We start from the raw sequence: 24,372 nt of genomic DNA, 5'->3' as shown, positions 1-24,372 counted from the left end.
AACACAAACGTGTGACAAATGTGGAGAAATTGAAAATGAAAATCATTTGTTTTTTATTTGTAGATTTATTCAGAAATATTGGAGGAAAATGCTTAGTATCTTTGTAAGTTTAAATCACAATAATATATCATTTAAACAATTAATACTAGGAACGGGAGATAAGCTAATAGATTATATTTACACTTTTGCAGCATTTACTATTTATAGAATAAAAATGTTATCTGCACTAAATAAGCCAGTGGGTAAATCTTTATGGAATTCATTTAAAAGCAATATGTTATATAACATTGAATGTGAAACATATAACAATAAAGAAACAAGTATAGAAAAATGGGTAGCTTTAAGAAATAAGATTATGATAATATAATTTCTAATTTGATACGATTAACCGAAAAAGAATTACAGTGATACGGGTTACTGGTGGTACTGAGTTATTATTGTTTTTTTTTATCATGTATATAAATATATTGTATAATCCGGGTTGTAAAATGAAAACAAACAAATGAAAATGTGTGAACTATTTTAAAACGGGATAGATGACAATGATGATCCTGTCAAGTGTATAACAAAATATACGAAAATTAATGAAAAAAGGAGTAATACAGAATTCATATATGTAAAAATGTTACTTATGAACTGTAACGACATTTACAAGTTAAATAATACGATTTTATGTAATATGAGATAATATGAATGTGAATAAAAGTGGTGTTTGCGCCACAAAAGAGAAAAAAAAACATCTTGTCATAGAGGGATTACAAGCAACAAAAGACAGTAGTACATTGGTTATGAGTGGTCTACTACGTAGCCAGTAAACAAAAAACATTAAATATTCTCATCCCTAAGGTGAGATTTTATACCAATAAGTTCCAGAATTTTTGACAATTTTGGGGTAAGGTAATGCAGATATCAATGTATAAAACAATGTCTCTTTCCTTTTTATGTAAGTTCATTGTAACTAGATAATTAATTTCGTCACATAAGGACCAATCCCTAAGGTGGGATTTTTAACGTATTTCTAACTATACCAATCAGTTCCAGAATTTTGGACAATTTTGGGGTATGGAACACAAATATCTGTAAGTGCAGTTTCCCATGTATAGTGCCGATATCAAAGTATAAAGCAATGTCTCTATATTTTGATGTAATTTGATTGTAATTATATAATTAATGACGTCACATAAGGAAATAAGGTTATGTTTTTTATAAATAATGAAAATAACCGTATCTAAAACATGTAAATATTATTTTTAAAATATGCTAAGACTATTATTTTTAAAATATTTAAAATTTTCATATATATAGGCCTAATATAAAATCTGATTCATTTAAGCATCATTATGTACTGTACATGTTTATAGCTATGAATATGTACGTACATAAGTTAAAAAAACACTCAGTTCTAAATTATTTAACAATTTAGGGTAGGGTTTAATAAAAAATAAGTAAAGTTTTTCTTGCTCAAACATTTAGTTCTTTATATCAATGTAGAGTACTAATGTCTGCTCTACATTTTGGTTTGATTCCATTTAAATTCAGTTTAATTTTTATGCCATTACTTTACAAATAACATAAGTAAGTAAGTAAGTAATATTTATTGCTTTCCAAATACAGTACAAATAAATAAAACAGTATAATGTAAATGAAATAAAAAGAGAAACAATTAAATATAAAAATACAAGACTAGACAAGAAAATAAGCATGGAAAGCAGGGGATGGCCCTTTAAGCCCAGAGGCTTGTTTCCAAAGGGGTCCCCAGTTTCCAAAGGGGTCCCCAATTTCCAAAGGGGTCCCCAATATCTTGAAATCAGAAAAATAACTTTTGTGACAGTATAACAACCAGAATTTAATTGTCACTTTGACTAATTATAGGTGATAATTTTTATCATTTTACTGATATTTAATGTTTAAAAAAACATGCACGTACGTTAAATATGATGGCAAAATATTGATTTATGCAATCCTATTACCTGATGCATATATGTTTATGGTGCTGATTGGTGCCTATTAATATGTGTCATATAATATATACTCCACACCATGTTCTAATTTTTTGGTATGATGATGACGTAAAAATAAACATTTCAAAAGATAATGAATTGAGCAAAAAATTATAAGATTTGGAAGAAAATTTGGCACGTAGAAGCGCGCACTTTGATATTTGTATAAATTTGACGAAAGAGAGAAAAAAACTACTTTTTAACTTCAACTGGCCATTTCATAACGTCACAACATCCGATAGGCTTAATTTTTATATGAATTCATATCTACATTTCATCAGCTTTCATAATAAATTATAATCATCAAGGTCACCTTTAATTCTAAAGAGCTGTAAGATATTAAAAAATATGGTGTAGGTGAAATTACACGACCTACGTTATTCATCAAAATGTTGACAAAAACCTAATTTTTCAATTTAAGTGGCCATTTGATGACGTTACAACATTTTGTACATGAAATGTGTACATGAATTCATATCTACAACTCAATGGATTCCAGAATAAGTTTTAAAAATTGGGTCATCGTGAATTCTGAAGAATTATTTTCATTTCTGATACCCACAGCATTGTCATTTTTTCCGTATTTTGCTATTGGATTTATATATTTTTCTGGAGAAATCTTATGTAGGACATTTTTACAGTAGATGGAGGTATGTACTCTTGGGAGTGGCTTTCTAGTTTTATATGTCCATGTAATGTTTCAACCAAGCCTTTCTCACTGTGCAAATTTTAAAGAAAAGAATTTTTTTTTACTTGGCCACCTTAAGGTGGCCAAGTGAGGGCGTGTGGCGCAGTGTGTTGGACGTTGGACTACCGATCATCAGACCTGGGTTCGAATCCAACTCTCGCCGCATTGCTTGTATCCGTAGGCAAGATACTTTACTTACGTTGCCTCTCTCCACCCAGGTGTATAAATGGGTACCCAGTTAGATCTAGACACAACTGCGCTGGTTACCGGCTGCATTATGGGAGTATGTTTCCATACGTGTTTGATCCCAAAAAATACTGGGGTAATAATGCTTGTAAAGCGCCTTTGAGCATGATTACTCATGAAAAGGGCGCTATATAAATCTGGTATTATTATTATTATTATTATATTAAGGTTGATTAAATGAATTAATTATAATTTCTATTCTATGTTATAATTTTTAGGAGACAAAATACATCTGCTTGGTATAGAAAATAAAACACAATTCCATTTGGATCTTATTTTAATTCTTTTAGAAAATAACAACAAATATACAAACTAAAATGTGTTTTAAAAAAAACAAGGCAAAGATACTTATAATTATGAATATCAAATATGACATTCTGTGCTGTGAAAATGTCAGATGTCTGCTTTATGCTGGCTACGGCCCTGAAACCGGCAGGCAATACAAGTTACTATATTAATCCCAAGGAATGTGGATTTTAATTAATTAGGTGTTCATCAAAAAATATATGCAAATAAGTTTCTAGTCTCTTTGGATCCATCAGTATTCATCCTCCAAAAAAGAAATCAATTAAAAATTATCAATATTTGTACAGTTTTAAAATAATATTTTATTAGGTTAAAATAATAAAAAGTATGAATTATAAAAAAAAAGAACTGAATGACAGTAAAAATATTTAAACAAATTACAAACAAAACAAAATACTGTACACTATTTAGTTCTTGACAAACAAGCAAATGAAGTGCGTGTTGATGAAGATTGATTTATATTTCTCAAACATTTCAGTAGCTTTAGTATGACATGGGAAGAAATTGTCTATAAACATAAGAGTAGTTGTGAATTTCCCAAATACCAATGAATAACAACATCTATATTCACTTAGATTCCATAGTCAATCCAATCCTCTTTCCATCACTACTCCCTTACAAAATGACACTTTCACTCACAATAATTATTACCCAGTAAATTAGGTGTACAAACAATTCTGTCAATTCAATATGGACACTGTATCTTCAATACTATGTGAACATTCTTTGCAGTTCTTCTAAATGATGACTCGAGTTCTAAAGCAAAAATAACATTACAAATGAGTGATATCCAACAATCCTTCATTACATCATATTCCAAATACTCAACCTTGTAAAGCATGATATGTAACGTTACACAAAACAGTTATTTTCAACAGTTCGTAATACACATAATTACAATAGCTTGCCATTGACTATACAAATTACAATGCAGTGTAAATAGCATATAAATCATAATTTTAATAATTGTATAATAGGCCAAACTGTACACATTGTGGGAAATAAAAGTTCTATTTGTATATAAGAAGAAGGAAATAAACATATAGAAGACAAAGAAAAAAATGTTTATTTTCAAGTGTATGTGAATAACTTCCTGATGAGAATGAGATGCAGCTCTATATACGGTGTACATGCTCTTTATTCTTTATAATTAACCATAATAACAGACTTATTCTACGATATGCTACACACATAAATTACTTAGGGTGTAAGCTACTGTATCAATCAATCAATTAATCCTGGTTCTTTTATTGAATTTATGTATCCATGGTGTCTCCTTCATAATGCACCCTGTATCAAGCAAATTTTATCCAAATTTTCCCTGTTTTCCTTAAAGCTACGTTCACACTGGTATTAGAGAAAAGATCATGACAAATGGGTTTAGTGTTAAAGAATAGAAGCGTTTTTTTTGCGTTATCTGAAGGTTTCAATGTTACTAATGGTGTTCCTCAAGGTTGTGTCATGTCACAACTTTTGTACAACATCTTTTGTTTACAGACCCTCGTGGGTTTATGCCAATCTTGTGCGCATACTAATGATATTCTTTAAAATGCAACAAAGTCTATGTGTATGTTGTTTGCCCAAAGGTGCGAAAGCTACGGGGTAATGATAGGACTGTTTTAAACGATATTTAATTAGACTATGGTACTATTAATTAATTAATTAAAGCTAGTACTAGCTAGGTAGGAAGCTGTAGTTAAATGTATTTATTTATTAGCTAGCTAGCTAGCTAGTAGTAGGTAGGCCCTAACAAAGGCCGGACCGGAATCCGGGCTCAGTGTGAACTTAGCTTTATAGCTTTATCTGAACACTAAATTTGTACAATGATAGCCACATTGGCATAATAAAAGTAGAAAATAAGGGAATGGTAAAAGTTATAAAACTATGATGTCATTGAGCGGAACTGACTGAAAACTTGTAAGATGTTGGAGTCTATATCATTGGTAAAGATAAGGCTTTCCAGAGTATTGATGTATTTGAACACTTGGCTGTAGTGCTAAAAAAAAATGGGGAAAAAAAACAATTAAGAAGTGTTAAACGATAGATGATCGATCACCTACAATTGATAATCGGGTAAAAATGGGTAAATTCAATTGATGTTCTTTCATTTTTTGTTTGGTATGAAAATGTCTCAAAATTTAATAAATGCCCTATTTAATAAATGACCTATTTAATAAATGACCTATTTACATTATTTAATTTGACTATTACATTTGACTATTACAACAAACATTTTTTTTACAAAAAAAACACATATGCAATATAGGTTTAACTTTCAACAATTATAATTGCTTGCTGCTACTTTATTTATCACAAATGCATTGCAAAGGTTAAATTTCAACACATATCATTGCTGATAACATTATCTTAATTGAATACTTTATCATTGATAAACTTTCATATTGATACAATGAAAAATTTAATAGAAAAAAGGCAACACAAAATGGATAGCTTGTTTAGAAATAGATTAGAAAATTAGGGGAGAGAACTTGCATTAATATTTAAATATTGATAACCAAAATGATGTTAATGTCCATAATGCTGTAAATTTGAGAAGAAAGAAAACAAGCATACAGGGGTTAATTTTTATTAGGGTATTCTAATCATTATGGAGACAACTGAAAAATGTATTACCTATATGCAGGGATGTCACCACGGTGGTCGGCGATGGACAGGCCCGTCCACCAGGCACTCGGAATTTCCGACCACCATTTTCATGACGCCGACCACCACTATATTTACGAATGTAGATCGTAGCCTATTGTTCGTAACTTACTACACTACGATACGATGTATTGTTATTATAATTATCAACGCTTCGATCATAGGGTGGTTCGTAGAGTTAATAAACAACATTTTCATCGCCTTTTTTTAGAAAACGCATAGACAATGCAAATTAACAATGTACTGTTCACTAATTAAAATCGGCGCCGCCTAAAAATCCTCCCTAAGGCTAGGCCTAGTAGGAGACGACACATTAGCCTAATTTAGCCGGACGAGACGACATCGTGCGCCGAATCAACATCGGAGTGGAGTCTAGTTTTGGCGGTCTAGGCTTACGCTAAATTTTTTAATCCTACCTTGGCTTAGCGAATTATAAATATGCCAACGTAAACATAAACAAAATATATGCAAAATCAATATATTCCATGTTAAGATTTAACATAGGCCTAGGGTCTAGGCTTATTCAATTATTACATGATGTCACTGTAATGAAAATGGCTCTAGTATTCTGTAGCTAACTCCGACCATAATTAATTTTGAGTGAAAAAAAACATGTGCTACGTGTGGTGGGAACAGTTAATTTAGAGAAGAGAGAGTATCGCGTTTCATGTCATGTGACACAAAATCTAGGTACGTACACGACCTTCGTCGCGTTATTTCCAGGCCTGCCATTGAGCCACAAACAAAATCTAGGTCTGTGCGCGCGATCGACGTTCCGATACTATATTTAGAATGTTAACGATCTTTTGTTGTCGGCATCGTTTCTGGATCAACTGGACGTTTTATTTTTAGAAGTTGGCCTAAGCCTATTCAGCACTACTACTAGTTCATTGTGGTTCACCATGTGGTGCCATCATGCCTCTACTGTGGGAAATTTATATTTATATGTATTCGCCGTCGAGTCAAGTAGATAAAAAAAACACCACAAAAAAACGGTTACGACTAATATTTATTAATAAATGCTTCCGAGTAATTTACAACTTAGTCCTCCGTCGGTCAAAATTGACTCAATAATTTAATTTGCACACCTTGTTACCTCACAAAAAACATTTTAGATTCGTAATGCACTTTTTCCGACCTTATTATGAAATGCATGGGTTTGGCGGAGTAGCCGGTCAACCCCCCCCCCCCCCCGATTTTTTGTTGGGGGGGGGGAGGGGGGATGGCTGACAACCACTCATGAAATGCTGGTGACATCCCTGTATATGGTGTTAATATCTTTAAAATACAACTTTTAACAAATACCATTGGTAAGCTTTAGAGGCAAAGGTTAAAATATATTTTTTATATTAATCAAATTTATCTATATAATTATCACTATCATGCGATTGCCTAGTTAGTAAATAGCTAACAGTGCAATAATATAACGTTATCTAGGTACTGACTATCAACACAATAGACCGTGAATACAGTTGACCATGCTTTAAAATGTAAAGTTTTCTATTGGCACAGCTGAAAATTTAATGACTATTGGCAAAGTAAACCTATAGAAAATACTAATTTGAATAAGTATAGTCAACTGTGTCTATAGAAAACTTTTCCATTAGATGCACACTCACATAATAAACGATAGCATTTATAATAATCCAGGCAATCAATTCATTTTTTCAATCAGTACTTACCATTGTGAACATTTCAGCTAATCGCTGTATGGCATAATTGAACCAAGGAGTACGAAATGGAACATTTCTGTTTTCACACTGAACAATATGTTCTGACAATGTCATGATGAAACGCTAAAACAAAAGAAGTATAATTACATTAATATATGTACTACTTATATTATGATATTATAGTTGATGGAAGGAGTAGAGTTCAAAGTACCAAATACCTTTGACGCATTAACACAGCCGGCGGAAAGTGTAATACAGTAATTATGGCCATAATTGCCATTGCAAAGAATGCATACAAAAAACGAAAGAGTATTTTAAAATGTGAAAAGATTTTCATGTAAATTAGACTGTGTGTTAAAAACGTATGTGTGGACAACCTTACTGTATAGTTGTGAAACATGGACAATAAGCAATGCCATAAGAAATAGGTTAGAAGCAGCAGAGATGTAGTTTTTAAGGAGAGTTCTGAAGATTCCTCATTGGTTTGCACATATTTCAAATGATCAATTCAATTCTCTATTAAGACATATAACAAATTTGATAAAATTAACACCAAGAAGGTAAGCAACAAAACAAACAAATAATCAGAATCCACCTAAGAAAGGTGGAGTTAACATAATTGATCACCAGCAAAATAATATAAAAGTGTTGCAAAGAACTACAACAAGAAAATTAATAAACAGTGTACAGCGAAGACAACTTAGATTCTCGGCCATGTAATGAGAAGAGTTACGTTTAACAGCAATAAATTAATGGAAAAAAAAAGAAAGGACGTCCGAGAAAAAAATACTTAGACACAATCAAGGAGCATTTCAATGGACATTACTAAAATATAAAAATATTACAGAACACATACAAACAAAACAAAATGAATGAATACAAAGAAATCTACACATGAATTGCTCGGTGGTACTAACGGGTAAGTAATTATGCTGCTCGGTGGTACTAACGGGTAAGTAATTATGCTGCTCGGTGGTACTAACGGGTAAGTAATTATGCTGCTCGGTGGTACTAACGGGTAAGTAATTATGCTGCTCGGTGGTACTAACGGGTAAGTAATTATGCTGCTCGGTGGTACTAACGGGTAAGTAATTATGCTGCTCGGTGGTACTAACGGGTAAGTAATTATGCTGCTCGGTGGTACTAACGGGTAAGTAATTATGCTGCTCGGTGGTACTAACGGGTAAGTAATTATGCTGCTCGGTGGTACTAACGGGTAAGTAATTATGCTGCTCGGTGGTACTAACGGGTAAGTAATTATGGTGCTCGGTGGTACTAACGGGTAAGTAATTATGCTGCTCGGTGGTACTAACGGGTAAGTAATTATGCTGCTTGGTGGTACTAACGGGTAAGTAATTATGCTGCTTGGTGGTACTAACGGGTAAGTAATTATGCTGCTCGGTGGTACTAACGGGTAAGTAATTATGCTGCTCGGTGGTACTAACGGGTAAGTAATTATGCTGCTTGGTGGTACTAACGGGTAAGTAATTATGCTGCTCGGTGGTACTAACGGGTAAGTAATTATGCTGCTCGGTGGTACTAACGGGTAAGTAATTATGCTGCTTGGTGGTACTAACGGGTAAGTAATTATGCTGCTCGGTGGTACTAACGGGTAAGTAATTATGCTGCTCGGTGGTACTAACGGGTAAGTAATTATGCTGCTCGGTGGTACTAACGGGTAAGTAATTATGCTGCTCGGTGGTACTAACGGGTAAGTAATTATGCTGCTCGGTGGTACTAACGGGTAAGTAATTATGCTGCTCGGTGGTACTAACGGGTAAGTAATTATGCTGCTCGGTGGTACTAACGGGTAAGTAATTATGCTGCTCGGTGGTACTAACGGGTAAGTAATTATGCTGCTCGGTGGTACTAACGGGTAAGTAATTATGCTGCTCGGTGGTACTAACGGGTAAGTAATTATACAAAGTGGGCATAGTTTCCATCTCATCTAAACATTCTAAATTGCTCCTGTATTCCACAAGACGAATGGAAGATTCCAGCTCAGACCGAGCAAATTCATATTTTCATCTTCCATTATCAATTTCTCTTGATGAATTCTAGTTACTTGAGTTGTTTGCTTCAGAGAACTTGATATTTCTACTTTTCAAAGTGAACAATTTTGCAAACCAATAAGAACTCAGGAAATGAGTTATGTGTTCATGAGTACTTATGCAAATCATAAAGCTCCGCAGACACAAAGATTGCAGCTATCGTTCTTGTGGTAAAAAGGGCAAATTTGCTTCCTGCAAAAACACTGGATTCACAGACTAAATTTGGCTAGTAGAAACCAGGCTTAATGGTATTCACTCATTCTTTAGCCTTTTGTCGGGGACACATACAACAAGAAGTAAAATTCCAGAGATTGAACTACTGTGCTAACAATTTGCAATTAGATTAGTAAAAATGACTAACCTGAAATATAATAAGAAACATATTCTTCTGGTCACTCTGAGCAGATTCTAAGCTTTCCTGCAGACCCTCCAGATGGGTTTCTGTGGCATCCATATCTTCTTCACTGTCACTAATATCAGAGTCCTATATATTAAACAATATAACAACATTGATCAATATAACAAGTATATTTAGTATACCGTACAGTAAAACCTATCTTGAGGTCTAGTTTGCAAAAAGTAATCTTGAGTCTCGAATCAAGCCCGCTGGGCTTCTTTTAAAGATTGATATTCAAATACAGTCAAAGGAATAGAAATGTATGATTGTGTTATATCAATATATTAATTACCTAAAATAACCATCCACTTCGAATTGGACCTCACGTACAGCATGCTCCAGCGCAATTATTGTTTATCAAATAATACAGTTGGAATCTTTTGTTTTAAATTATGAATGAATGGGCGTGTCAAGGTTTACATAATGATCTAGCTCCATGACCTTTTGTTCAACACATCTTCGAAGATCACTGGAGCATGCTGTACGTGAGGTCCGATTCGAAGTAGCTGCTAACAGTTACATAATCGCGGAATATTAACACACTTTTTTTCTAAATATTTTCCGCGGCCAGTATGCATGCAAGGGTAGATGTAATTTGGATAGTATTGTAGATAATAATAGTGTCCTATTAGATGACAGGGACTTTCACTCTCCCTTACCATGAATCCAATATATCATTAAAGAGTCAATATCCAATCGAGTTTAAACAATATCATGAAAGCCCCAGTGATCTAGTACATAACAAGCAGAAAGTTCTCAGTTCGAATCTTGGTTGGGGGACTTTTTCTTATTCTCACAGATTTCCTCATCTTTATAGTTTCAAATTAATAAAAAAAAAGTCAGTATATCACCAAGCAGTTTAGAATTTGTTTATATTATTAAATATATGTAATCAGGGCTTTGTTGCTCAACATTTTTACCTTGTTGCCTCTCTTCTGTTTTTTAAGTGCTGACTCAACTTCTGACTCTAGCTTATTCACATGATTGCTCATAATACGAATGGTTGCATGTAAAATTTCCCACATATATAAACATGTGAACTGATCTCGCATTTCCACTGAAAACAGCCAGTTGATTACAGAGGCGCACTCAACTATCTGGGTTCGTAGCATTTTATCAACCAGTACAATTATCATCTAAAACACAAGAAAAATAAGTTGCCGATAAGGAAAATGTTGGCTAGATCATCAAATTTGCGAAATCTATTTAGTTTATAATTGGTGCAAAGGGTGCAATATTTTAGATGGTCTAGATCCCATAGTTGAAAAAAAAATTAAAGACCTGCAATTTTTGACGTAAAATGCATCTATATATAAATTTACATAGGGGCAAAGTTAGGTAAATCGCGTGTTACTTCTAGAAATTTTATATGAAGTTGGTTTATACTTTCGGTACTGATTTTAACCACCTGATGTAACCCTGTTTACTAATTAAGTTGAGCTAGATAATTAGTTATTGACAATTAAAACAAATTTAGGTTCAACGATTTGGCCCAAATAGGGTGTTTTACGATCATTGTATACACTGTCTAATGGATGTCCATCTTGAAAAATACCCGCACACAATAATACAAGAACACTTCGCATTTACCTATCTCCTCCTACGATAAGCATCATAATGTTGAAGACAAACCAAATTTCTTAAAAAAATACTATTTTAATAGATTTGATATACATTTCTACAAACGTATTGATTGGCGATTATAATTTTTTTTGTAAATTTATGGGCCCTTTGACAGTTAGAGGTCTAATAGTAGATATAGTATTGCAATACTGTAATTGTTATAAGTAGTGTATAACAAATGTTGACAATAAATACATAAACCATTTTTGGTCGTCATTTGAAATTTTTTACTGTAAGGGTGGGTACTGTTAGATATATAAACACATATAAAAATAAACTTTATTACTGACAGTTGCTTCTAAACATTTGTATTAATTACTAATTACAACAAATAAAAACGTCGTAGTGGTGTATCGTTACATGTACTTTACTATTTCAATCGACTATGGCAGTGATAGTTTCGTTATCCTATTTATAGCATTGTGAAACCTCTCTACTCTATTGTCCTTTCTTTTTTTGGCAGAATCCGTTTGGGGGATGGGGAAGACCTAGTATTTCTCTGAGAAGTTACGATTCTTTTATCTGTTTACGTTTTTTAAGTGGGTGCATCACATCACAATATGAAAATATCAATCCACACGCGATGCATATTGGGATTTATAGCAGGTCACTTAAATGTATAAAATAAACTTATTTTTCACAATTTCAACTGTTAAAAATTTAAAACAATTATCGAAATAGGTCCATATAGTATTTATGTTTACATAACATGTATTGTGTGACCTTTAAATTAGGTAAAAGAAATAGGTCAGTGTCTTTAAAGTTTTCATAATTATTTATTTACTGTAATACTTATACTAAATACCAAAATGGCAATATACAGTAGATTTTGGAACAAATTCAACTCTAGGCCTCCCTAATCTAGCTTACAACAGCAATTAAACAACGTTTTACTCTGCACTCTGATCTAATAATTAATGGTGGGCTTGTACCCAAATGCCAAATTTAGATCAAGAATTTATCAAAAATAGGGGTAGGCTTGGTAATTGTAAAAATATATGGTTTCCTAAAACAATAATTGAAAATAGGCCATTTGTGGAAATGTAATTTGTGAACTATTTATGTTGATTATTTTATAAGCAGAATAATTAATTTTCTTCACTTCTTACCTGTTCATGATTTCGCCAAAGTTCATGTACCATACGCAAAATATATACTTGAGCTTCAGCACAATCTGCTAATGATTTCAACACTGAGTGAAATCTATTCAACATTTTTGAAAAAAATATAAAAATTAACTATTATTTATTAATTTATTTTCTTTCAGAGTTTTATTCTTCATCATTTCTATCTTTAATACCAATTTTTTCATTAAAAAATATTATCCCATTAGTTTTTAAAGCACCAAACAGTTGAGCTTTACTCTCATGGATGTCATTGTGCTAGGTGGAGGTGGATGAAAGTACTTTGGTTAAAGCTTTGCATGGTGAATAACTACCTACCAAGTCTATAGCTTAGGTTTCCACTCCACTCAGCCTAATTTTCCACCCACCTATAACTTTTTGATAACCACCCCTGGACTTCTCTAGCTAGAATCCATGCTTTAAGGTCTACCACAGATTTAACAAGATTTATTCTACCACATGGATACCGTTCTGCAAGAAATACTTACTTTGCAAGTGCACTGAATGAATGCGAGAATGATTTACTGCCCAAGTGAAACAATGTTTGCACAAAGATGTCAATCTTTACAGGATTAAATCCTGAATCATCTACATGAACAATAAGTACAATGTGTAAAATGGAGAAGAAAAATATTAAGAGTATAATATACAAGTTCTTGCCAAATTTCAACAAATGGATCATTGCTCATGGTGCTGTGGATGATGATGATACACTTTTCAACTACATGCTATACATTAATTTATTTAGTAAAAATCACAGTTGCACATATAACAAGTAAAAGGTTCATGATAAAATAACATATAAAACATTGTTAAAACTATTTCAGAACTATCTAAAACTATGTTTAATATTTTAAAACTTTAAAAAATGTATTGTTGTCAAAATGCTTCTCTTCTAAGGGTCATGCCATTGCAGCCACTTTAAGGCGCTCCAAAATTTGTCCACTACAGTGGCTGTGTGGGATCTAGTACAGCAGGGTAACCCCCTACTAGTCTTGAAAGATGCACTAGGTTCTTTAAAGTGCACATAAGTAATGTCTGTACACTGGAGCTACGGTTTATAGTCCTTTTCTTAAAGACGTTTTATACCACCAGAATCATGAAGTGAGCCTCAAACCCTTGACAATATTATGAACCCAGTACATTTTTCGAAAGAGTAGGGGGTTACCCTGGTGTACTGGTGCATTCCGCCCCTGTCGTTGTTGACGGACAAACGGGTGCCGTTTGGTCACAGCACTCGACATGAAGGAACCCTTAGGGGAGTAGAAAGTTGTAGCATGTTTCGTCAAAGAACTTATAACACAAGAATCTCCTGTTCGTCCGAAGCGCGTAACAATTTCGAAAGGCATTGTGGGATAGAATAGAGCAATGGGTGGCGCCATTGTGAGCCATGGAGTAGGGCGCCCGCATCAAATTAGAAAGTCAAAATCATAGAGGGGATCTGCTAATGCTCTAGAGGGGATAGAGTAATTGACTGAGGAGTAGGGCGCCCGCATCAAATTAGTAAGTCAAAATCATAGAGGGGATCTGCTAATACTCTAGGGGGGGGGGGGGGTAGAGTAATTGACTTCCTAGTTTGGAGGGGGCACTGCTCCATGCTGTGAAATGGCGTCGCCCAGTTTGACCTTTTAACCCTGTACTTCCGATACTGTGTTTTGAATGCAAATTGAAGAACAGGAGATTCTTGTGTTATAAGTTCTTTGGTGTCGTCCACACCTGCGTGCAATTCAGCCTAGTAGGCTGCAAGTTGCAGGTTATTCCCCCATTTACATTTATGGTTCTGGATTATGGTTTCTGCTGTTTTTGGTTTTAAAAATAAAAATAATTACTTTTACATAAAGAACAAACTAACCATCAAATGCATATTCATCTTTGTTTGGATTGGGCGTGTCTTTTAATAACTTGGTTACATCTTCAGGTGTAGCTCTCGATTTGAATGCATCGATCAATCTATGAGCCATCATATTGCCTGGTAATTGACCTAAAGACAATATATGAATTAGTTTCTGCATTCAAATGGACAAGACTTTGCAAAGGTCAACCCAATGTTCTATGTCGGTCAGTCGAATGGATGTTCTAACTGTTATTTTACTAATTTCTGCTGCCATGGAAATGGAATAATTTTTATTCAGATAATGATGCATTTGACCAGTTATTTAATCATATGAGAAACAGTCCTTTTGGAAAAACTTGGGCTTTGTTTTTTAGGTTAAAACATTATCAAACAAAAATAACTCATGGGAAACTGAGATACAGTCCGTTGTGGAAAAAAGGGATTAGGAAGATTACATGTGTTTAAGTCATTAAGCTATTGATGGCATAATGTTATGATAATCTCTTAGATAAGCAACTCTGGCTATACATAATTAATTTCACATAAACATTATCAGAACATGATTGCATCGTTAAAAACATTTTAAAAGCTTGTGTTTTTCAAGCTTGATACAAAAAACAGCCTACTTTGTAAAATGCTTAATACGGCACCGATTTTTTTCATTCAAAAACTATTTTAATTAACTAGATCAATATAGGGAATTTAAGATACATATACTGACTGAAAAAAATACAAACATTTACTTAAAGTTAGTAACAGTACAGATGCATGGCATTAGACTTTATTGTTAATGGAATCCCTGCTGTGTGTATACACATTAAACTACAAAGTGCACAGAATTTTAGGCACATAGCACCTGAATTATTTCCACAACAGAATGTATCTCAGTTTTGTATGTGTTCGGAGGCAATAATATTTTGAAAAAGTATAAATATAATATTTAATTCCACAATGATGAACATTTTGGTTGTTTTATACATCAAATAAAACAAAAAATGTTATTAAACCACAAACAGTACTTACTTGCTCCTTCTAGTTTGTACTTATAAACTGGCTTGGGTTCCTTTGGGATAAGAGAGGAAAAGCTGTCAGGAATATTGTCCAGAATTCGCTGGTGGTATGACAGTCGCATACATTTTTTCAAAACTTCCTTAATGAACTTGGGCTTAGGTAGTTCAGGATCAGAGTTCAAGCAATCAGTCCTGTTAGGAATTATAAAAATATATTTCTAATATTAAAATATTCAGTCAATTCATTTAAACAGAATTTATAACATTTCAAAATGTGTATGGGCTCAGACTAAAGCTGCTTTAATAGCATGTGAACTATATTGAAAAGCAAACTAACTTTGTGCCCAACATAACAGCAGTATCTGCACATATTTTTCTAATGATTCTGTTACATAGCATAAGCAGGATTATCTAGGGAGATATCCATGTAACATTATTACATATATATATTTGCTTTTTACATTTATTTTTGTTGGTGTTTTCCTTTGAGCACGGTCTTACTGAAAAACAACTTTTAGTTGAGTTAAGTATCCGTGATTAAATAAAGCTTATTATTATTATTATTATTATTATCTATTGAACAAGTATCTGAATTTCTTCTTTTTTGTTATCAGATGGTATGGTGTTCTATATATAAAGCAACTGTGTTTTGCAAGAAACCACTTGTCGTGGCCGATAGCTGAATAATACTTACCATTCATCCCAACTCCATCTGAACTGAAAGTTACTAAGATGATGAGCAAACCAGTTAGTAAAACGATCCATAATACTGAGGTTCATGGAGTCAAGACGATCATACATCATCTCAGCTGCTTGAGCAAGCTAATAAATCATTAAAACAATAACCAACAGCAGTGTTTATTGGATAAAAAGGGTAAAAGTTCAAAATTGACCAATTATAACAATGTATGATACATAAACATCACAGGCACAGAACAAATTTTAGACGATAAAGATGAAAAAATCTGTGAGACTAAGAAAAAGTTTCCCCAACTGAAATTCGAATCTGGAACCTTCTTCTTGAATATGCAGATGTACTAACCATTAAACCACTGAGGCTGTCATGGTGTTGTTCAAACTCGACTGGATAGCTACTCTTAACACACTTGCCGTGGTATAGCGGAAAAGCACTAGTCTCATTCTCAGATTTCCTCATCTTTTATTTATCGTTTCAAATTAATGTGTTATGTATTATTACCAATTTATTGAAACCACAATTTGTCTTTTATTACATATTTCTACTTCAAAAAATGAGCTTCTAAAAATGATTTCATTTATAATAGAACTAAAGTATAATGATATAGTTTATTTATGCAACTTATAGATCAGGAACAATGGCAAGATTACTTGTTAGATTAGCAGAAAAGGATACAACTTGAGGTAAGGAGCTTGGCTGCAGCTTGCAAAGCTCCAGGAATAAAGAGGTATAGAATATTTCAATGCGTGGTGAGGCTGGCAACCTGAAGAAATGTGAGAATATAGCTTCTACTATCATGTAGTTGAGTGGTACCTTGTGTTTGGCATGAAAGCTCACTAACTGGGCAGCACTGCAAAAACAAAATAATAATGAGATTACTGGTAATTGTTGCAAAATATGATTTAGTTTTATTTGTATATAATTTATTCTGAAATTAGACTAGTTTACTAAAGTGTATAAATTAATGAATGAATAAAACATAAACACATTCAACTGGAGAAACATCATTTCATTAGTGTTTTTATTCATATATTGACTGTAATTACTGGATAAACTTCCGTTTAATATTAGGCTATAAATATTGTTATAATTTCCTTCAAAATTTGAAAATCCAATTTTGTGTCTGAAATGCAAGATGTACATACCATTCTTTTCTTTCTTTCCAAAAGTTATCTATGATGATTCCCAGGTGATCCTCTACTAAATACCTCTCAACAGAATGTATACCTGGCAATGTGGGAGAGCCCTAATAACAAGTCAAATACAGTATTTTAAGATCATTTTTTAAAAGAATAGTTCATTGTTGCATTAATTCTATTCTTAAATTGTTGAACACCTTTATGTAAATTACTATACAACAAAACTGTATTCATGGCGTGGGGTGGGGCAGTTTCAATTATTTTTGTTGTTTGGAACAGGCAGTTTGTAATGGCCATACTACAAAATTTAAAAAAATTAAACCAACACCAAATGAAGCCTGTCTTTTTTTAATGATTTGTGATTGTTGCTATTTGTTTTGAGTTGAATTTAACAACATTGTTTTTGAGAAAAAAAATGGTAGCATAGCGAGGTTAAAAATAAAACATGAATCTGTATGAGAAATTTTGTTTACTGGAAATGTGATGTACAAAGGCTGTTGGAAAACTTGTAATAGAGGAAAGAAAAAGATAAGAACATCCAATATTATAAATTTAAATGCTGAATAAATAATAAAGCTAATCAAAAAATTGGAAAAATAAGTTGAGGAACTTGAGAACTTTCATGAAGCATTTGTAGCATTGATAGAGAAGGATGAGGAATTTGCGTACACTGAAACATGGATGGAGGATTGTCGGATGGAAATGTTTCAGGTATTTAATAGTGCTCGACAGAAGTTGGAACTCTGAAGATGGCAACCTCGAGGACAAGATATTTTACCGTTCAGATGTTGAGGGTAATATGGACACTAAAAGTAACATTGATAAATCTAGTGTTTTGCTATCAGGTATTTTGATTTCATTTCAAATTTAGAAAATAATATAGGGCCTAGCTTCTAAACCTACTAAGCTCCAGTGTCTCATCAGTTTTGCACTGGTGAAACTAAGACACATATTGAAGCTTAGCACATTATTAGGAGACAAGGAATATGATCAGGCTAAAAACTCAATTAGGTCAATCTCATTTGGTATTATCCATAAACTGACTAGGAGAAAACAAATATGTGTAGATACGGATAGTTTGTGGAGATTAGTCAGGGATATGAAACCATGTGAATTATGTTAAATCAAATTAGGCCCATTGCCACCCAAACTTTTGCCACATAGCCTGTTGCCACCCGACCCTTTGCCACTTGGCTTCAAGCCACCCAGTCTTTAGCCACCTAGGTCATTTCCACCCTGTTGCCACCTGGCCATTTGCCACCCAGCCTGTTTTACACCTAGCTCCATTCAACCTGAATTTTCCACCTGAGGTCATGTTATTTTAAAGAACAATTATGGGAGAACTGGCAAGCTGACATGATTGCATCGAATATGCGTCTTTGGGCTAATAAGTCTATACTTCCGCCCACTCTTAGTACAATTATTTGTGATGGACTGTGCCAATTCCTTAAACCTTCTGGGATCTGCCTGTCTATGACGGGGATATACAATAATTTGGGATATGATGTGAAGATAAGCGATAATCTCATCCAATTGAAATGCTACTGATTAAATGTTAATTAAACTGTTTTAAATTGTTTATACAAATTGTTTTGCGACAGATTTAAAACTAAACCAAAGCACAGTAACGAAATCAGTATCAATTTATTTATTTAGACGGCATGCTTGTGTGCCCACGGATGGCCCACAGATGGCTTGCGTTGTATACAACGATCGGAAAACACCCCTATTTGGGGCAAATAGTTGAAAAATTCTTTAAATTGTCAATAAATTATTATCTAAATCAACTTAATTAGTAAACAGTTTTACATTAGGTGGTTACCGAAAGTATGAACAAACTTTATATACTATTGAGTAAAAAGGAATTAACGCGCGACTTACCAAATTTTGCCCTTACTTAAATTTATATATAGATACAAACCAATTTGTAATTATGGCTATGCAAAAATTTGGAATGAAAATATTCCCTGCTCAGTCACAGGCTTTTTTAAAATCTTACAATTCAGAATAAATCTGTATTATCAGAATGTATCACAGAAATTAAATTGAGGCTTATTTATCACTTTTTCTTTTTGATTTGATTTGATTTTATTTATTCGAAACTAACAGCGATAATTACCGCCACCAATATGTTTGATACAAATAAAGTCAGGACTGTTTAAAGCACCTTGATTGGTCCTAACATTGATCAAGGGCTTCTCTCGTCCAGTGCCCACCTTGACCAGACGAAAGGCATAAGCCAATACGTATGAGGCAGATACTAGATGCAGGGGCTGCCATAAGAGTCAGCAGTGCTGATTTCAAATGCATCACAGCAGCATGTAGAGCGATGGCTTGGTGCATTGTGTATTGGCTGCACTAGCTAGATCAAAGCATTTGCAGAGGTTTTTGTGGATTGGCATTTTTATTTGTTATGCACTTGTAAAATTGTATGACCCACTATATTATTTTAATGGATTTGGTATTTTGCAATTTGTTTGTGTGAGAGATTTGTTACCCATTATACATTTGCTATTTGCGTGAGGTTTGGTAACTCTTTTGCTACAACAGAGGTTGCGTAGATGATGTGCGACATAACAATTTACGAAACATGTCAAATTACTGTTATTTCTTGTCTTTTTGTTAGTGTTTATCCTTAAAATTCAGGAAAGTGATATAGCCTATCGTGAGAGGCCTCTCAATACGTCATCTGGACCTGGAGCTTTATTGGTTTTCACACTAATGGGGAGAAACATTTACTATTGACATTTTTCCACCAATTCTTTCCCACCCTGCATTGTGCAAAAACGTTTTCTTTTGGGATATTAAGCTACCTGTGATATAAACGTTATGTAAACAGAGTTAACTTAACTGAGATGAAATAATTTCAATAGAAGACTTACCTCTGGAACATCAGTGTAATCAAACATCCTGTAGACCACTTTAGGGGGCTGATATAAAATGTCTGGCGAGTGTGGAGGCAGGGTAAACTTGGGTAACGTATGCTGAAGGGCCTCTGACATGACGCCATCAAATGCCAAGTAGGGTCTTTGTAGAATTCTTTCCTGCCATTTATCTCGACGCATTTTGTTTATTTGTGCCCAAAGTGAATCAATGTACTAAAAAAAAAAGGAAAATGAAATTCAATAGGTCTAAATACCTGGAAAAAACCCCAAAAGCCAACTTGGTTAAATGAAATATTGGGAGATTTTAAAAAACCCAAACATAGAGGGTGCTACTTTTTTAGGCATCAGTAGCTATGGTAAACAATGATTGCGTTTTGTGAAAGTTAGATCAGGAGGAAATCAATCATCCGGCTCGGCAATTTGTCGGACCATATTTTGATACAACATTTTAGGACGGTGATTCCAAATGTATATGTGGCAGGGACAAGCCAGATCAGTCGCATGTCGCAAAATTTTGAGATAATATATTATTATGCAGCTAATTATCTGTTTTATAATGGTAAAAAAATTATTGTAATTCGACTTTTACTTACAAAGATATATGTGAAATTTAAAACATGTATGTGTTGGAACTCTCTGGATTATGTTTTGGAGAAATATGCGTTCAAAGTTTATTGACGCGCTGCTGGGCCGCGGTGGCCTTCCCTGAACAGCGAGGCTGAATGCTCTAGCAACGGAAAAGAGGACACAGAGAACACGCTTTTATTATTGTTCTAGAATATCAGATGTTAATAAAATTCCAAAATTATTTTGTTTTTATATTACTCTCAGACATGCAAAATCTCAGTTATACTGCTCTCGCGTTGTGTTCTGCTTTCTCCTCCAAACCACTGCACACGTTGGTAAAATTTTGACAGCTACGACATTGTGAGCATGCGCAGTCATGAGCTTTAAAGCCATGTGAGCACAATTGGCCAATCACAGCACCGGATACGGCATTCATCGAAAATATATTTTTTATATCACTAAAAGTTGTTATCATTGGTAGGATGAAGAACAACTGATGGTCCATGAACCAAGCATGTATTCTAGTAAGAAAATACCTTTCATTAAATTTTATTTCAAACTAAAACTGCAAATACAAATACAGCAGAAAAACAAAATAAAAAAAACAAAATCATTTTGTTAACATTAGTTATAAATACTATAACTTCATTACGTGACTTATTTATATCTTTGAAGATACTTAGTGTTTATTGCCTGAATTATTATCAGATTGAGGGTGTAGTTATTTTGATTGGGGGAGCAGATTTTAATGTTTAAATTGAATATAGTAATAAAATAGTATATAGTGTGTGGTAATACATTGAAATATAGTTAATTATTATCAGGCTTATAATTTTTTGACAAAAGCAGAAATGGCGCATATCATTATTGTGATCATGTGATCAATGACAAAAATTTGTCACAAAAGATCATTTTTCTCGAAAACACAATATACAGTCCATATAACATATATATTTGCAATCGGCGTTCTAAAATGGTATCAAAAAAATGGTCTGACAAATTTCAGAGCTGAATAAAACCCATCTTCATTTCCTGCTGTCTATTTATAATCTAACACTGTAATAAAAAAGCTGAAATGCATATTAATTTCTTACATCTTCTTGCTGATGTGGAACATCTAACGACCAGACCCTCAGCATTGCCATGTGATTATGTTTACGCTGACTGAAAAAAACATCAAAATATGATAAAATTCATAATTTTTTTTATTACTATAACATCATTATAATAATTATGTTAAATCTATAAACATTTGTAATCTTACCCAATATATTTTTCTATTGTGCTTAATATTCTATTAAATTCTTGAGGTTTCTTATCATGAAGTTCATGTGCTGACTACAAAAACAATAAGTATATCGATTATTAAACAAATATACTGTAATGAATGAACACGACCCTTTAAAAAAGGTCGTCTTCAGATATTGGCTCCTGAGCACACATACATTTTCAGTAAAAATGGAACAAAATAATAGCAATAATACCATGCTACATGTTACAAATCAAACAATCAAGGATATACTAGTAAGTCCATAGATTTTTTTCCGCTGGGGTAATTTTGGTGGTGTACTGTGTGAGCCATGAGCCATGTTGCACACAGGACCAAAGGCAATTGGATTCGATCCATGGACCATGGTCTTTCACGGTTCAGCGCACAACACAGTGGCTACCAACAGTTAATCCAACTGTGCTATTTCAATGTTGTCTTTTCTTGTGACAGTGTAGCCAGCAAAATGTATAAATAGCTTACCCATGGTAGAGATGATAACACAGCATAAACATACCAATCGGTTCGTACTTGTGGAACTTTATCTTCTTTCAACGTGCTTAGAAAAGTCTCATACATACCAATAATGGACGCATGATCGACCACGTGGCAGTTGACAAGATCACCCATGAAACGTGTTATGGTATGAGCTCGAATCCAATCACTATTTTTTAGAGTTTCTTTCAGTTTTCGTAACAAATTTTCTACAAACTAACAAAGAGCAAAAATAAAAAACACTTAATACTGTAGTAAATAAATAATATAAAGTAGAATCTCCGTTTTACGTATCCTGATTTTACGTACGCATAAAATGACTAATGACGTCATCATTTTTAGTAATTTATTACATAAACAGTGTTATTTTTTTACAATTTAACAACAAACAACAAGATTGTGAAAATAATTTCCAAAGATGTTTTTTACAGTCGATCAGGCCTAGCCTAGGCTTAGTTGGCCAGGCCTAGGCCCTAGCCTAAATATGGAAAAAATGGAAAAAAAATAGTTACAATTAACTTCTAAATTGTGTATTCTTTGAAAAATTTACGAAACCGATTATTATTTGTTCAAGTGTAATTAAAACATTAAAAGAAATTGCAACCGAACGAAAATGCTAGCTAGGCCCTACTCAGCCTGCGCTGTCTCGCCCAAAACAATGATGAAATTCCTCTTCACAATTTTTTTTGAAATGTATAGTGTACTTGCTTGACGAATCCTTTGTCCATTAAATCATATAAGTTGTAATGTGTCCATACAGGAAATTACTTGCGTAAGCCTAGCTTGTGGGGGTGAACAGACAATTGTGCCAAAGACAATCGTGGTCATTTTTTTACGTTTATTGCGGAGGCGAAATACATTTGCCAATTTGGTTCATCCAATTACACAAGTAACTCAAAATCGAGAAACTAAAAGGTCGCAAAATAGTTTTAAAAAATGTAAAATTGTGAACATATTTATACAGTAATTACTAATTGATATTTGTATCTAGCAACTTAATACTGTTACCTCTCTACCACAGTTGTAGTTCTTTGTATTTAGCAGGCCAACAAGAGTAGTATAAACTGTAACCTTCTCTGGTAAATCTGATGCACTGCAATAAAAGATCAAAATTACAAACAAAACACACAATATACAGTTCAGTATTTAGTCCAGCAGCCAAATGCCTATTTTTTCCATAACCTTGCAATGTTTTTTTATAGTTTTTTTTTATGGATTAAGATTCTAGATACCATCAAAATGAAGATTTTTTTACTCTGGATGGCTGTCAGCATCGAGCAATTTGCATAATTAGCATCAACAAAATGGCTGCTATTTCCATACAAACATGCTATATCATGGAAATACTGGACATAGTGAGATAATTTTGGTGTCAAATTGTTCAAAATTAATTGTTTAAAATTAAGATACAAAGCTGGTAAATGGTATCTAGGGTCAATTCCCACCATACAATGCAAATCTGGCCTCATGGATGCGTAATGGTCACCTAAAGGTAAGCCACATTTTTTACGCAAAGGTGCATATTTTTTGGTATTATTTAAAACTTGGTCCTCCACCAGTCAAAATTAAGACATTAATTTTCACACCATGTTACTTCTCAAAGGACATCGTAGGGTTGTTTAATTAAGGTTACAAACTCCTTACGAAGTTTAGAACGTTGTTCATTGATAGTTGTTTATTGAGGTTACGAAGCCAAATAATGTAAC

The 24,372-nt window shown here is 33.4% G+C and overlaps 1 protein-coding gene across 2 annotated transcripts in view; it reads right to left on the bottom strand.

Annotated features, from left to right (window-relative positions):
* Positions 1-3,200: 3,200 nt before the first annotated feature.
* LOC140062391 (nuclear cap-binding protein subunit 1-like) overlaps positions 3,201-24,372 on the bottom strand; it is a 31,630-nt gene continuing 10,458 nt past the window's right edge. Inside the window, exons 4-20 of one of the 2 annotated variants that reach the window (XR_011847479.1) lie at positions 23,675-23,759; positions 22,655-22,882; positions 22,169-22,242; positions 21,999-22,068; positions 20,335-20,550; positions 17,459-17,559; positions 16,989-17,163; positions 16,311-16,438; positions 15,630-15,808; positions 14,625-14,753; positions 13,261-13,360; positions 12,758-12,851; positions 10,946-11,161; positions 9,990-10,112; positions 7,587-7,700; positions 5,052-5,236; positions 3,201-4,586 (exon numbers count right to left, since the gene is read on the bottom strand). Coding sequence is in view for 1 of the 2 variants with exons in the window: in XM_072108592.1 (XP_071964693.1) it covers positions 5,123-5,236; positions 7,587-7,700; positions 9,990-10,112; positions 10,946-11,161; positions 12,758-12,851; positions 13,261-13,360; positions 14,625-14,753; positions 15,630-15,808; positions 16,311-16,438; positions 16,989-17,163; positions 17,459-17,559; positions 20,335-20,550; positions 21,999-22,068; positions 22,169-22,242; positions 22,655-22,882; positions 23,675-23,759 (2,146 nt within the window). In the remaining variant the exon portion in view is untranslated. Of the gene's footprint in view, positions 5,237-7,586; positions 7,701-9,989; positions 10,113-10,945; positions 11,162-12,757; positions 12,852-13,260; positions 13,361-14,624; positions 14,754-15,629; positions 15,809-16,310; positions 16,439-16,988; positions 17,164-17,458; positions 17,560-20,334; positions 20,551-21,998; positions 22,069-22,168; positions 22,243-22,654; positions 22,883-23,674; positions 23,760-24,372 lie in introns of both variants that reach the window. The other variant, XM_072108592.1, reaches the window with a different exon arrangement.

Source organism: Antedon mediterranea, chromosome 11, assembly GCF_964355755.1.
Source record: "Antedon mediterranea chromosome 11, ecAntMedi1.1, whole genome shotgun sequence".
NCBI classification, from domain to species: domain Eukaryota; kingdom Metazoa; phylum Echinodermata; class Crinoidea; order Comatulida; family Antedonidae; genus Antedon; species Antedon mediterranea.
The sequence above is the reverse complement of the archived record's forward strand: the minus strand, read 5'-3'. Positions and strand labels throughout refer to the sequence as shown.